Here is a 16283-nt window from a genome sequence, read left to right as displayed (position 1 = left end):
GTGATCATTAGGTTGTTAATTATTGTCCAGTTATTATTGTCTACAGCTCATGTACTGCATCAAATACATCAAACATTGTATGTACTGTAGTTTGTCTACTGAGGTACATTAATATAATTGGATTATACCTCGGAAAAAACTATTCTCTGACTTGATAATCATGGACCAGTAATTTATTTAAAATTCTCCATCAAAAAGCACCAGTTGTTCTTCAGGCTGTGAGACCAGCGGACTCCTGTGACCTGGTATCTGAGACACATTATGGGATGGATCCTTGTAACGCTGCAGCAGAGATTTCCCAACATCAAGTCTCAAGAAGACACAATAACGCCTAATTCTGTCTTTATACACTGTAATAAACATTTTCTGGTGTGTTCCGTGTTGCATTTAGAAACATGAGGGAAGTTATTACCATTACATTCACACAAGTTGAATTAAACAGATTTCACGTTTTTACTTCACTGTCAGTCTCTAGTTAACTAGAGAAGTAACTAGAGACTGACCAAGTGCCTTACCCTACCCTACCAATATTCAAACAATGGTTGTACCAGACACACACACACACACACACACACACATATCCTACAGTCCAGTTTATTGACCACTTCTCACGGTCAAAGCAGAGGCCTTACAGTAGTCAATGTAACACATCTATCATCCTATTTAACGAGTTCTAGTGATTCTGTCCATCATGAGCCCATCCCCTAATCCATTTCAACATCTGTATTTCTGCTAAGTTTCATGACCACATTTGTGTGTGTGTGTGTGTGTGTATGTGTGTGTGTGTGTGTTGGTGGGGTGTAATCTCTATTTTTCCAGGTTACTGCGCTGCCTCAGCAGCCTGTTCTGCAGGCTTTACTTTACCTCCATAATCCGACCAGTCGCCCATCTTCATCCATCCATCGTTCCATTCAGGGGATTTGACTGCCATTAACAGATAGCTTTGTGTGAGTGTGATGGAACACACACACACACACACACACACACACACACACACACACACACACACACACACACACACACACACACACACACACACACACAGTGTGAGAGTAAAGAGGAAGTATAAAAGCGCAGTAATCTCACTCAGTTTTGCTGTTGAACCTTTACGGAGCAGTCTATTACATGAACAAAATGGATGCATGTACTATTTGGACAGGGACCTGTAACCTAAATGGATACACCTGACTGGAAACACCTACAGGTAGGTCAGCCATTATTTCAGGTCACTAGTTTGTCTTCCTCTACCACAGTATCATAGTCGTCATGTTTCTCTGTTAGATAGTCACACAGCTTGAACTACCTTCCAACCAGATCCTTATGAAACACCAACAACTGGTTTGGACACATTTAATATTCAGAAAAGCTCATTGTGAAGTCCAGATGTGATCTCCCTTTTTTTTTTCTTCTACTTTTCCAGACAGTTAATCCTGGCATGTCCCAGAGGATAGACTACAGCAATGAATGTCGTCACTCTCACTGGTCAGTTTTAATCTCTTCACTCTTCAGCTATTTCCTTCTCTCATCTCATAAACTATACTGATGGAAGGAATCCTCAAATAGTGAAATGTCCTGCTCAGGTTGACAAATCTATAAATGTATTTTAATTAAATTTCCAGAGATTCGCATTCACTTCTGTCATCAAACTAAAAGGCCGAGTCAAACTTGATCTAATGCCGACTGGATCAAAGGTAAAATCCCCAGGCAGACAATAGCTATTGTTACGGGGCTAATCTCTGATGGAGTCGCTTCTTCTTAATCACATTATGTTTTCACCAGCGGCTGAAAAGGGTTTAGCCTCCAACTTATTTTATTATGACTAAAGAATCAAATCTATACTCCATTAAGTCTTGTTAAAATACTTCAGATGCAGGTGGTTTAGTGACCCCGAATGCGAATCAGTGGCTTTTCAAGAAAATGATGCATAAATTTAATTAAACGGAGTGTTTTATAAAACACTCCGTTTGGACTTTGGGGTGAGGCGCCGGCAAGACGGCAGCTTAGTGAAGGAACTCCCCACTGCACCCTCCTACCCCCCAAAAAGTGAAATACAGTGCGCCCTCGCGCATCTGTGCTCGTGCCTTCACCTCATCGCAGATTTTTGGGAGGCAGTCACCTGATACCGTACCCGCATTCTATTGGCTTAGGGCATCCGGAAGTGCGCTACGTTCTGTGAGACACAAAAGTGCTTTAAGCAGTCTGTCAGAGTGTTTTAAAGGTAATGCAGATAGGAGGTGGTTTAATATCAGTATGGGGGGGGGGTCATAAATGTTTAAATTCCCGCAAATAATGACATAAGTAGTAGATGTTAAATTACTAAATGTAAGATTACAGGGGGTAGCGGGGGACTTTTTGGTGCAGCTATCTTTAGATGGGCCCCATCTTCTGGATTCAGGGATGGGCTTTCGCTAGAGACTCTAGTGGGGTCACAACAAAGACCTCTGAAGTGGAAGTCATACACAATCTTGTTACATTACATGTTTATCTGTCTTTTATTTATGGTTTAATATTTCTTTTCTATCTTCACTCCCTGTCAGTTCCTTCAGGGAGGAGGAGCTGTCCTAGGAAGTACTGTTTATGGAGATTGATTTTTGTTTACATGTATTCAAGATAAAACTTTAAAAGTAGCTTCTTTTACTGTGAATGGTTTATATAGACCAATCAAAAGAGGGAAAATTTTGTCCAAATTCAAAAAAGGAGGAAGATTTGTTTTGGTTACTGGGAGAATTAACGGAGCCTGAATGACCCTCCTGAATATCTCTATCCCCCCAGGAAGGGATTGGCTATTTCACGAGAACATCTCTTCGTATGACAAGAAATTCAGAAAAGAAAAGCTGATTAATTTAGAAGAGAAATTAAAGGAATTACAAAGGGACCATGTAGAGACTCTAAATAAGGAAACTAGATTAAAAATTTATAAAATCTAGACATACAGAAAATGCTGTTTTTTTTCCCCACAAAACAACGTTATTATGAAGCCAGTGGAAAATCTCACAAACTCCTATTTTACAGATTATGCAATCAACAAGCAGACAATTCAATATATAAAATAAGAAATCGTAACTCGGGGAATATCGAGACAAATACAAAGAATATTCAGAAAAGTTTGAAATATATTATAAATTGTTGTACTGCCAACCAAGAACAGACAATGACCTTCAGATTGAATCATTCTTAACCACTACCTATCAATAACAAACACAATGATATACTATTGTCTGAAATTAAAATGGGAGAATTAAATGCAGCAATAAGTAAATTGAAAACAGGAAAGTTGCTGCAGATGTTGCACTGATGTTTTTACCTCTGAATGGTACAAAACTATGAAAGAAACACTGACTCCGGTACTACTGAGAAATTCTAATTGGGTACTGAAGAGGAAAAAAAATTCTGGCCATTATTTCTGTGTTTCCAAAGGAAGTGCAGCAAATACCGACAGATTAGTGTGTTGAATATCAACCATAAATTATTTACAACTATACTGTCGAAAAGAATTGAAAATTTATCACCAAAACGAATCCACTTCGACGAAACTGGCTTTGTGAGACAAAGATAAACAAAAGGTAATATTAGGAGAACTTTGTATATAATAGATCGGATTATTGAACAAGGAATAGAAACAGCCATTATCAGTCTAGACGCCGAAAAGGCTTTTGATTCAGTCAGGTGGTCATTTTTGTATAAAGTTGTAGAAAGATCTGGCTCTCATAAATCTATTATTGAATTATTTGAAGCCCTACATGATCTATTCATCTATCTAGTCATCCATGAAAGAGGAACAAAACAAGGCTGTTGTGCCTCATCGCTCCTCTTCTCTTTATTCATCGAACCTTTGGCCCAATGGATCAGACAAAATACAGACATTAAAGGAAAAATGTGTCATCAGGAGAAAATAAATTGGCCTTATTTGCGGACGATGTACTGATATATTTATCACACAGTCACCTCCAAAGCTGATGAACCTGCTAGAACTACATGGGATGTACTACTTGAGACCCTGGTAGGAAACTGTGAAAATTTGCAATATAAATGATTCAGTTAAACTGCTGCGATGGCGTGCTTATGGCACCGAATTTACTCCAAATAGATATGATGTCAGATTTAAAAAATGGGCTGCTAAATTATCTCTGACTTACTAAGGAGGGGACATCCCATAGCTCTGAATACCTGAAGAAAAGACACGACCTGGAACAAAAAGATTTCTATAGATATCTTCCAGTTATAAAGTATTTCAACCAAAATCTGAGACCAAATTTAGGTAAAACACAGACAGGAATTGTGAGAATTCTTCTGCTGACACAGCCAGGTGGGCCGACAGCAGCATCAGGTGGTTGTGGCGTTCTGGTGCTAGAGACGTTGGGGACAGTGGGGGCTCCCCTGAGTCTGTGGCCTGTAGCTGCGACTGTGTGTCCTCTTCTGTGTTTTAAAACAGTGAATGGAGTAATCAAAGACGGGCCCCTTTCGCCTGTCCCCCCACTTGTTTTGGCACATCTGCCATCACGGGCCTGGACACATTATGCATACAATTGAACTAACAAGTGAGATCTAGAGTGTACTAACAATTTCCCTACAGGGATCAATATCGATCAATCTTTATTTATATAGCGTTATATCACATTAGCAGAAATTTCAAAGCGCTTTAACAGATAGAGAAACCCAACAGAACCCTCCAGAGCGACAGCGGCTGGGAAAAACTCCCTCATTGAGGAAGAAACCCCGGGCCAGACCCAGACTCTGGAGGGCGGTCAGACACCTTGACCGTCGCTGTCGAAGGCTATATCTTAACATTTCTGATGCCACGACATCCAGGCATAGCACCTCCACCTCATATCCTTGGAAATTATTATCTTGCTCACTATGTTTAAATTTTATGATTGCGTAGGAAGGGGAACGCACGTGCAGTCACACTTCAATCCTGACGATTTCCTCAACTCAGAGCCAAACCCCAGCTTCATCCCCAAAATGAATGAGGTTGTATTAAGAGCTTTAATGCATGGGCCGTCTTTAATGCACTTTCAGTCTTGTATGTTCTCCTCCTGCAATTACAGGACGTTTGGATTTTCTTTGAAATAAATTACTATTACTGGTGTTTGCCAATAGAAAAATGTTTTCGCTTGAAAAAAACACAAATATATAATATGAATGCAACTGATTTTATTTAGTTAATACTCCACCAGTGTAGTGGGTTGCATTAATTCAACCAAAAATCAGGAAATCCTAAAAGAAAATACTTCCATTTGTGAGGAAGACGAAACTTGAATAAAGTTGGACATTCCAAAAGGACAATTATCCCAAATCATTCTAGATCATTCTGAATTATGAAGTAAACATACCACATGATCAAAATGCATCCTGTTTTTAAATTAAAAAATTTAGGAGTCATCAAATAATTGACATACATTAGAGACAGCTATAATCAGCCTTTAAAGCATTCCTACTTGAACACTGTTTCTTGCGCAGCACCAACGTCATCATGGACTGACTGCATTGTTTGGCCTCTCTCTGTCTTGCTTTCAGTCTCTATACTGTTCCTGCTGCCTCAGTTATCGCTGGCGCGGTGGGCGTGTGTTCGGGCGTGTCCAGCGTCATGTTCCTGCACACAGGAGAAGAGTTGCAGCGTGTTGTGCGATCACTCTGGCCTGGCTGATCTGCCTAAGGAGTTTCCCTGCGAGGCGTCCACCATCAACCTGAACAAGAACAGACTGAAGTTCCTGTCAGAGAGGGCTTTTGGCACCCTCCCCTCTCTCAAATCTCTCTCTCTGGACCACAACAACATTTCCTTCATTACGCCTGGAGCCTTCAAGGTCTGCTGAAATTGAATTTGTATTGATTTCACTGAATATCCACTTTTGCATTGTTTGATATGCTTCAAATACTTAAAGATTAAAAAAAGAAGTTTTATTTTCCTTCTTATGTGTAGATCATTAGCAAAACTGCTCTTGATTATCAATCCAACTGTTTTGAAGTATGGTCATTGCAATCTAAAGAAGACCACAATAGGGAAGAGTTATTAAATATTTCAGCAAATCTCTAAGTTTATAATGTATGGAATGGTGATGAAACTAACTTAGTTCTTTAACATAGAACATCGAGCTGTTGTTGAGCCAGCGACAGTTGAAGAATTAGCACATACCATAGCACAAAACATCTGATCAAGGTGTCATGATTTGGTGTAGCAATATCGCTTGATAATGACTCACAAAATGTCAGAAAAGTAGTGGTACATTTTCTGAGGAAGTACAAAATGTAGAACATTTTTTAGTGAAACAAATCTACATTAGTAGGTGTTCTCTTGTGCTGAACAGGAAGTAATAATATGGCAATATTTTGCAAAATATTCATCAATCAAGCAATCTTTTTATTTATAAAGCGCTTAATCGTGACAACAGACATTTCAAAGTGCTTTAATAGACAAAAAAACTCAACTGAACGCTCCAGAGCATAAGCGACAGCAGCGGGGAAAAACTCCCTCATTGTGGAAGAAACTCCGGGCAGGACCCAGATTCTTTTGGGTGGCCATGCGCCTTGACCGGTTGGGTGGAAAAATAAATAAGTGAACAAAGGGACAGGGTAAGAGAAAGAGGGAGACAGAGAGAGAGTGGCAGATAGGCCAGGTAGAGTCAGTGTCTTTATGGCTAAGGTTCGGCGATTTGATGAAGGCGCTGAAGTAGGGACGGGAAAGTCAGGCTGTGTTCACCGACTCCTGGGTTGTTGTCTTCCATACATGTTCCCCATCGTGTTTATACATATATATACACAGACAGAGAGAGAGGAGATCATCTCCCCTTCTGGTTTTTCTCTACCTCTGCTGAATTTTATCCTGGGGGGCTGTAGAGGCTAAGCCAAGCTTTAAGCCACTGAGATATTCCAGAGCATTTACGCAAATGAAAAAGCTGATGCACTTCCTGGTAATCAAAAGTCCCACACACCACTTTATGCTTGAGTACTCTGTTTTATTTCCATGAAGTTTCTCAGATAACTCAACTAATTAACACAAAATAGCAATAGCAAGACTTTTATTTTAATTTTATCAATTTTTGATTCAGCCTCCATCGTGGAATGTATAACTTCTAGTCAGAGAGGTTATAAAGTCTGTATCTGGGGTACTATTCAGTTAAGCTGAAATGTACAGCTGTTTGTCAGTATAGATATCAAAACAAACACTGGGGTTTCTAATGATGTCAACAAGGGGCATATATTTAATGAGAACAGAAAGGATCCAGATTGTCCCTTTCTGTAACCCCACAACAGATATTATGCTCTTCCATAACCATGATTGATGTAACTGATAAAAAAACTTATTGGGGACATCAATATAAGTTTTGAACTAATTAAAAGCCGGAAGTCTGACAATTAATCAATCAAGTCCAATATGACCAGCATTCTGAATTTAGTCTGACAGGTGGGAAAACGTCTTTGACTGCTGGGTCACACAGAGTTCTAAAATCTGACAGGTGGGCCAGCTGAGGAGCAGATGGATGAAGTGTTTATTTGTACTCATACAAATGACATGTAAAACTATTATATAGATGGTTTTGGGCTTTAACAGGCAGCAATGCATACATATGCTATAAAAATTATTTTACAACTGCTATTTCATAACTGTGGATTTATTGCTGATCTCTCATTTTTGAGAATTGCATCAAAGTAAAACAAGTTGGGCGGGCCGGATTACACAGCTCAACGGGCTGCACATGATTCACGGGCCGTAATTTGTCATGCCTGGTCTAAGAACACTGATTATTTTATTAAAAACCATTTCAGGACTTGTAGGAATCTTTTTTTATTTGTAATGACTCAATCTTTTCAAATAATAAAAAAAAAGGTTGGATATTTACTGATTGGTAGTTAGTGTATTACAATCTGGAATGGTTTCTTCAGGAGGAGTTTTACAACTGGTGTTGCATTTGTTTTATCATGTAGGTACATGATTAGTAATCAATTCATCTGTCAGTCGGTTAGTCGAAGGTTTTATTTTCACAGCAACATGCAGATGAGTTACGGACAATGAAAACCTTTTGTCACAGGCTCCCTCACACAATGCTGAAATAAGTTGGATGAAGGAGTTACGTCCTTTGAAAGTCTTGCTAAATTTACGTAAAGTTATACGGGTGAATTTTCCTATAGTCACACCTTCTACACAGGGTTTATTAAAATGGTCTGTGTTTCCATCAGTAATAATAATGCCTTTTTTCTATTACATGGCTGAAGAATATTCAAACTCATTCCAGTGTGATACACTGGACTGCGGACAAGTAGAGTAGGAACAGGACTGAATAGCTGGTCTAGAGTAGACAATAATATTATACTACATTATATTACAATACAATATCTTCTCCTTTCAGCTTTTCCCTTCAGGGGTCACCACAGCGAATCAGTGTCCTCCATCTAACCCTGTCTTCTGCATCCTCTCCTCTCACACCAACTACCTTCATGTCCTCTTTCACTACATCCATAAACCTCCTCTTTGGTCTTCCTCTAGGCCTCCTGCCTGGCAGTTCAAATCTCAGCATCCTGTATAAGACAGTAATATACAGTGCGCCCTCACACATTTGCGTATTAACACTCGTGACTCCACCTCATTGCAGATTTTTGGTAGGAAATCACTGTAATACTGTACGCTGACGGTATCCGGAACTGCGCTCCGTTCCATCAGCCTCGGACTTTCGTGAGACACAAAGGTGCTTTAAACAGTCTATCAGAGCGTGGGAAAAGGTAATACAGATAGAAGGTGGTTTAATATCAGTATGGGGAGGGTCAAAAATGTTTAAATTACTGAAAAATAATAACATAAATAGATCGCAATCTCAATCGCGGATTCCATAATCACGTGTGGTTCCTGGAATGCATTAAATGCAAAGAATGAGGGCGCACTGTATTATATGGGGCGGCAGTAACCCAGTCCACTAAGTCTTGGGCTGGGGACAGGAAGTTGCCGGTTCGGGACAAAAATTTCAGACTGTAAACTGGCAGTGAGAGGCCCAAGCTCACTTCCTGAGCACTGCCAAGGTGCCCTCGAGCAAGGCACCTTCCCCCTTATAAGCTGCTCATTGGGCACATCCACAGTCGCTGCCCACCACCCTACCTCCTCACAACCTGCATGCGTACAGGTCCCCTGTGTGTGTGTGTGTGTGTGTGTGTGTGCGTGCGTGTGTGCGTGTGTGTGTGTGTTTCGGACCTGTACTCACATACAGTACAGTATGTATATGCATGCCACCGACAAAAACTGTGTGTAGAGTGAGAACAGTTTCCCCTATGGAGGACAATACATCTCATCTCATTTAATACAGTTTCTAGTACTCTCTGTAAAAGCATTAATTCATGAGAAAATATTCCTTTCAGATTTGTTGCTTTGCTATAACCAGCCATGACTTCTTTTTGGATATTATTGTGACCTGTGAGTCTGGTTTCCTCCATTTTCTTTTAGCAAATCCTTGTAACCTTAACAATGGGAGTGGGGAGGCTGTTGATTGGTGTCTTTATAACCTTTAGTGAACCACCAGTGTCTAAAGAAGAGGACAGGCAATTGTTCAAATTTTCCATTACGTCATTTACAGAGGCATCGTGGGTGTCGATCAGCTCACTTGTGGAACTAAAACATCCTTTTTGATCTCATATTGACATTTAAAAGCATGTAATAACAGTCAGAAATGTGTAAATATATTAGTAATTTGAGAATCTCTTGTCTAGAATAAAGTCAACTAGGCAGTCAACATAGAGATCTACCCTGACTGAGAATCTTCACAGAAACGTTAAGCATGTGGAACAATGTTGGGTGGGGCTGAAGCCGTCCAGTCAGTTTTGTGAAGACATGGCTATACTGTTCCCTTTTGGTGGTTGATAGTCAGTCTCAGGGGTATCTGGTTTCTATTCCTCAATCAATTCATGCAGAACTTTGGTCAAATATTTAATTGAGTTACTGTCTATTGGGTCTCTATTCTTTATGTTGACCAATTAAGGATTTTTGTGTAATTCTATTTTCACATTAATCCTAAACTAACAATTTTGAATGTGGATTCATGTTCTTTCATTAGCCAAAGTTTTAAACTCAGTTTATCAAGCTGAGATATTGTTCCAAGTCCCTGTTCCACTGCAGATCTTCTATGCCATTGAAGAGGAATGATGTTTTCTTCATAATAATAAGAATAGTGTAATATTTATTTAAAGGTTTTCTACAATTTAATGATTTCAGTTTAACTGTTACGAAAAAGGTGTGTAGATGGTATTTTCCAACTTCCAACTGGAAGTCTTTATCCAATGAATAAAAAGTTATCAAAAGCTTCTACATGACTCTAAAGTTGTCTGGAATTTCTTTGTTTATGACATGAATCTGACAGTTGTTATATCTCACTTTCAAATATTTGACAGCCCAAATTCATTTTCCCCCCACCACTGTTGTTCTCTTAACAGTTGTTTTAGCTTTCTGGGGTCTTAAATATTATCAGGTGTGAATACATTTTAAAATTTGCCTTTTAATCAAACTTCTGTCTTGCAGGGTCTTTCCAACTTATTGAACCTGAAAATGGCACATAATGAGTACATCAGCTATCTTCACACACGGACATTCACGGGACTGAAGAAGCTGCTGCGTCTCGACTTATCAGACTGTAACCTCTTCAACATTCCTGACCGCATCTTCATTGAGCAAACAGCAATGAGGGAGCTGTTCTGCTTTCAGAATAACTTCAGGAGGATCCCTGGCGCCATCCGAGGCATGGAGAACCTGACTCACGTCTACCTGGAGAGGAACAAGATAGAAGCAGTTGCATACAACTCCCTGCTAGGCCTGGGCAGTCTAAAGTAAGTCACTGGCTGGGAGTAGACCAAGTATTGTGAACTCAATGGCTATCCCTAGCATTTCTAGCAAGAAACCATTACCCTAACAGTAACCCAAACTCTAGTCTACCAATATTTTAGTCATTTGTAAAGACAAAATTTGTAGAAGGTTACTTTATCATTTATTAAAGATATCACAAGGAGAGGATGACTCATGTGATCTCTGTATGTAGTTAATGTAGCCACAAGAAGACACAAGCCAGTGTCTTGTTGTGCCGGTCCCAAGCCCGGATAAATACAGAGGGTTGTGTCAGGCAGGGCATCCAATGTAAAACTTTTGCAAAATCAAAAATGCGAATCCGACCTACGACTTCCATACCAGATCGGTCGGGGCCCGGGTTAACAACGACCGCCATCGGTGCTGTTGACCTACAGGGTGCTGGTGGAAATTGGACTACTGTTGGTCTAAGAAGGAGAGGAGGAAAGTGTGTTCGTAGGAAGAGAGAGAAGAGGAACGCCAAGAGTATAGGACTGAGAGTAGGGACGTTGAATGTTGGAACTATGACAGGAAAAGGTAGAGAGTTGGTTGACATGATGCAGAGAAGGAAGGTAAGACATACTGTGTGTCCAGGAGACCAGGTGCAAAGGTAGCAAGGGTAGAAGTTTAGGAGCAGGGTTCAAGTTGTTCTATCATGGTGTAGATAGGAAGAGAAATGGAGTAGGCGGAGTTATCTTGAAGGAGGAGTTTGTTAGGAATGTCCTGGAGGTAAAAAGTGTCAGATAGAGTGATGAGTCTGAAGCTAGAAATAGAAGGTGTAATGTTTAATGTTGTTAGTGGGTATGCTCCACAGGTAGGATGTGAGCTGGAGGAGAAGGAGAAATTCTGGTCGGACTTTGATGAAGTGATGCAGAGCATACCTGGAAGTGAGAGAGTTGTCATTGGAGCAGACTTCAATGGACATATTGGTGCAGGAAACAGAAGTGATGAGGAGGTGATGGGCAGGTTTGGTATCCAGGAGAAGAATGCAGAAGGACAGATGGTGGTTGACTTTGCAAAAAGGATGGAAATGGCAGGAACATAGGGTGACCTATAAGAGTGGAGGTAGGAGCACACAGGTAGACTACATCTTGTGTAGACGGTGTAACCTGAAGGAGATCAGTGACTGTAAAGTAGTAGTAGGTGAGAGTGTAGCCAAACAGCATAGGATGGTGGTGTGTAGGATGACTCTGGTGGTGAGGAAGATGAAAAGGACAAAGACAGAGCAGAAGACGAAATGGTGGAAGCTAAAAAAGGAAGAGTGTTGCATGACGTTTAGTAAGGAGTTAAGACAGGCTCTGCGTGGTCAGGAGGTGCTTCCAGATGACTGGACAACTACAGCTAATGTGATCAGAGAGACAGGTAGGAGAGTACTTGGTGTGTCATCTGGAAGGAAAGTAGATGGTGAGGTGCGCTGTAGGTGTGACAAAGGAGTTCGAGGTGGAGGTGGGACTGCATCAGGGATCAGCTCTGAGCCCCTTCTTGGACTATGATGTTTGCAGATGACATTGTGATCTGCAGTGAGAGCAGGGAACAGGTGGAGGAGAAGCTAGAGAGGTGGAGGTTTGCCCTGGAAAGGAGAGGAATGAAGGTTAGCCGCAGTAAGACAGAGTACATGTGTGTGAATGAGAGTGGAAGAGTGAGGTTACAGGGAGAAGAGATCAAGAAGGTGGAGGATTTTTAAGTACTTAGGGTCAACAGTCCAGAGCAATGGAGAATGTGAAAAAGAGGTGAAGAAGCGTGTCCAGGCAGGATGAACGGGTGGAGGAAAGTGTCAGGTGTGATGTGTGATAGAAGAGTTTCAGCTAAAATGAAAGGACAGGTGTACAAAACTGTGGAGAGACCAGCGATGTTGTTTGGTCTAGAGACAGTGTCACTGAGGAAAAGACAGGAGACAGAGCTGGAGGTAGCAGAGATGAAGATGCTGAGGTTCTCTCTGGGAGTGACCAGGATGGATAGGATCAGGAATGAGTACATCAGAGGGACAGCACATGTTAGAGGTTCTGGAGATAAAGTCAGAGAGGCCAGACTGAGATGGTTTGGACATGTCCAGAGGAGAGATAGTGAATATATTGGTAGAAGGATGCTGAGTTCTGAACTGCCAGGCAGGAGGCCTAGAGGAAGACCAAAGAGGAGGTTTATGGATGTAGTGAAAGAGGACATGAAGGTAGTTGGTGTGAGAGAAGAGGATGCAGAAGACAGGGTTAGATGGAGGCAATTGATTTGCTGTGGCGACCCCTGAAGGGAAAAGCCGAAACGAGAAGGAGGAGAATGTGCTGCAGTTGCTGTAGCTAAGGTTACTGAATTGCAGTTGTCATGTCAGACTCAGTTGTTTTTGCCTGATTGGCCTAGGTGCTTATCTATGAAATTGGCCACTGCTGGATCAACAAGGGGTGGCACGGTGGCACAGTGGGTAGTGTGCCTGTTTGTCTGTCTCTGTGTGGCTCCACGGTGCACTGGCATTGCGTCCGGAGTTTCCTCGCCTCACACCCCTCGTCAGCTGGGATAGGCTCCAGCTCCCCGCGACCCACGACAGTGGTTGAAGCAGAAAAAGATGAATGAATTAATGGATCAACAAGTTGAGTTACAGATAACTCTCCAGATTGTCATTGGATTGTACTTGAGCTGAGGCGTGGCAGTTCACAGAAGCAGATTTATTTATTTTTTTGCATCCGTCTAAAATTGGTTTTGATTTAAATATTAGTTGAATTAGTTAACCTTGAACAGTTTTGAACATTTTCTGTCTTTTTATCTCAGGTACCTGAACCTTCAGGAGAACCGCATCAATGTGATTCACGACCAGTCTTTTCAGGACCTTAGGCGGCTGGAAAACTTCTATCTCAATGACAACTTGCTCTCTGATCTTCCCCGAGAAGTCTTCAAGGGTCTTAATCACCTCAAGATGCTCAATCTTGGCGGTAACCAGTTGATCAATGTGTCCAGGACCTGGTTCAGTGACTTGGTGGAGCTAGAAGTCCTATTTTTGGACAGAAACCAGGTGCTTTACATTGAGGAAGGCACTTTTGAGAACCTGACCAGCTTAATTACACTTCACTTGAACAGCAACAACCTTACAAGCCTTCCCTTCCCTGTTTTCCAGCCCATCTACTTCCTGGGTCGTCTATACCTCTTCAGAAACCCTTGGGAGTGTAATTGCGCCCTAGAATGGCTACAAGAGTGGATGGAAAACTACAAACTAGTGCGGGACATACCCTGTGCCTTGCCTCCCCCTGTTGCAGGCCTGGATCTCAGTGAGGTTGTCTTCACCACTGTGAATGGTACATGTGTGGACCCTGGTGAGCTGAATTGGACTACAGCTAGCACAGAAATCATCTCCACCACAGAGAACCGCTTTAACAGCCTAATCTCAAAACTGCTCCAGCAGGAGCTCAAAGAGGAGATGGGGAACAGCACACAAAGTCTTCACAACCAGACCCTGCTGGATGCAGAGGATGGACAGCTCTCTGCCGGAATTAGAGGTCAAAGGGCAAACCTTTCATTCCTTTTTGTCCTTGCAGTGTGGGTCATATTTGTTTTATTTGGCCAGTCTACTTAAATTAAAATAAATTTGGTGATGGTAAGCACTATGAGTGCTTTCTAGTTGAATTTGAGTAGGTCAAGTTAACATTTTCAGCTTTACAAAATAAAGATGATGGTGACGGTAGCTGTTTAGATATTATGATGTTATGATATTTCTATTTCTACTTATATCAGACAAATCCCAAGTGTTGGAACACAGCATCTGTATGAACAGTTATGAAAAAATTGTACGGTTGCTCAGTCTACCATTAGAGATGTCAGTGTTGATTCTAAAACTGATTACAGTGGTGGTAAAAATATGCAGGTGACCCATCACTTTTTTTGTCTAATTTATATTTGTCTACTTTAATTTAATATGATGTCATATTCATAGCATTACATAGTCTCTACTGTGTGTTTTGTATCTAAAGTTAAATTAGATAAGAGATATCTCCTCTGCTTGTTCAACTCTGGATGGAGGTTTTGTAGTTTCATTAATCTATTGCACGATGCTCAACATTTCTGCTGCTTGTATATGCTACAGGGTAATGGAGGGACCTTATCATTGCTCTTCTCCCCAATGCATGCACTAGTTTTCCACAAATGGATCTATTTTTGGTGTGGTCTGTGTGATTGGCATTTGTAAGTTAGCGGCAAGTCAGAACATCTTGATTCTAATGTTTGTAGTTTCATTATACTGTATTACAATCATGTAGTGCTCTGTAACATATTCTATATAAATATATTGTGTTCTGTGAGCTGTTATAACATCAGTTAATGCTTTGTTTTCATTATAGTCAATGTAAATAATTTGATCTAAATCAATGCTGTTTTTGAGACAAGATTTGACGTAATATATTTCTCTAAATAAAAAATGTTATTGAACTTTCAACATGATAACTTAATGAGTCCTTTCAGCCTCCACCAAAAAGTTGACCAGTTAATCTGCGCACTGGCCTGTTGGCTACTCACTGTGGGATTCAGCTTTGAATCCAGAACAGTAAACGGTCCTGTGCATCTTTAAGATCTGTTAATATGCTAGTCCTCCAAAAAACTCAACACGACCACACATAATGACTTGAGAAATTTGGCATTTGGAACATTTGTTGCCATGAAATGCCTGAATAAGCAGGTATTACCGTAATTGCAGTTGAAAATGTAAACCTGTTCCCTTAATGTTTGCAGAACCATGTTAATCTGAGTCACAAACATCTTCTCTGGTGTGATGTAGGGAATGCGTTGACGCATTGTGACTAGAAATCCCATTAGATGGGGTGGCAGTGGCTCAGTTGACAGAGCGGGTCGTCCAATGATCGCAGGATTCCCGCTCCTGCCCAGTCTCTCTTGGAGTGTGAGCTGGCAGTGGGAGGTGCCAGCTCACCTCCCGAGTACTGTCGAGGTGCCCTTGAGCAAGGCACTGCCCCTGCCTACAAGCCGCTCATTTGAGGTGTTCTGGTCGGAGCTGCCCGTCACTCTACCTCCCACTGTACTAACTGCATGCTTACAGGCTCCGTTGTGTATGTTTGTGTCTGTTTCAAGGGCCTGTGCAAACCTATGTATGTATGCCATTAATCAGTGTATGAGTGGAAAAAAATAATTTCTCCACGTGGGATTAATAAAGTATGTTTCTTGTAGATTTTGGGGTAGCTCTCACTTCCCCATGATCCATCCCAATTGGTGTTCATTGAATATCATTGGTAATTATCACACACTTATACAGTACATATGGGTACAGACTCAAAATACACACACGCGCGCGCACGCACACACACACACACACACACACACACACAGGTATAGAGGAGACAGTACGAACCAGTGCCATATGCCTTCGATTAAATCCCTCAGTTTTCTCCATGCCCGCCTCTCACATAACCCGATTTCCCCTTCATGTCTTACTGTTGGTTTCAGCACCATGCAGCTGACTGTTCTAGGTGAGAAGCTTATTACT

At 41.2% G+C, this 16283-nt stretch overlaps 1 protein-coding gene across 1 annotated transcript; it reads left to right on the top strand.

The window, feature by feature from the left end:
• Positions 1-818: 818 nt before the first annotated feature.
• nyx (nyctalopin) lies at positions 819-15575 on the top strand. Its single transcript, XM_068328455.1, has 6 exons — positions 819-947; positions 1421-1482; positions 5518-5804; positions 10496-10800; positions 13571-14300; positions 15564-15575. Exons 2-6 carry the CDS (start codon positions 1461-1463, stop codon positions 15573-15575), a joined length of 1356 nt encoding a protein of 451 aa, XP_068184556.1. The 5' UTR covers positions 819-947; positions 1421-1460.
• The last annotated feature ends 708 nt before the right edge of the window (positions 15576-16283 follow it).

This window comes from Antennarius striatus, chromosome 12 (assembly GCF_040054535.1).
Source record: "Antennarius striatus isolate MH-2024 chromosome 12, ASM4005453v1, whole genome shotgun sequence".
Classification (NCBI taxonomy): domain Eukaryota; kingdom Metazoa; phylum Chordata; class Actinopteri; order Lophiiformes; family Antennariidae; genus Antennarius; species Antennarius striatus.
The sequence above is the reverse complement of the archived record's forward strand: the minus strand, read 5'-3'. Positions and strand labels throughout refer to the sequence as shown.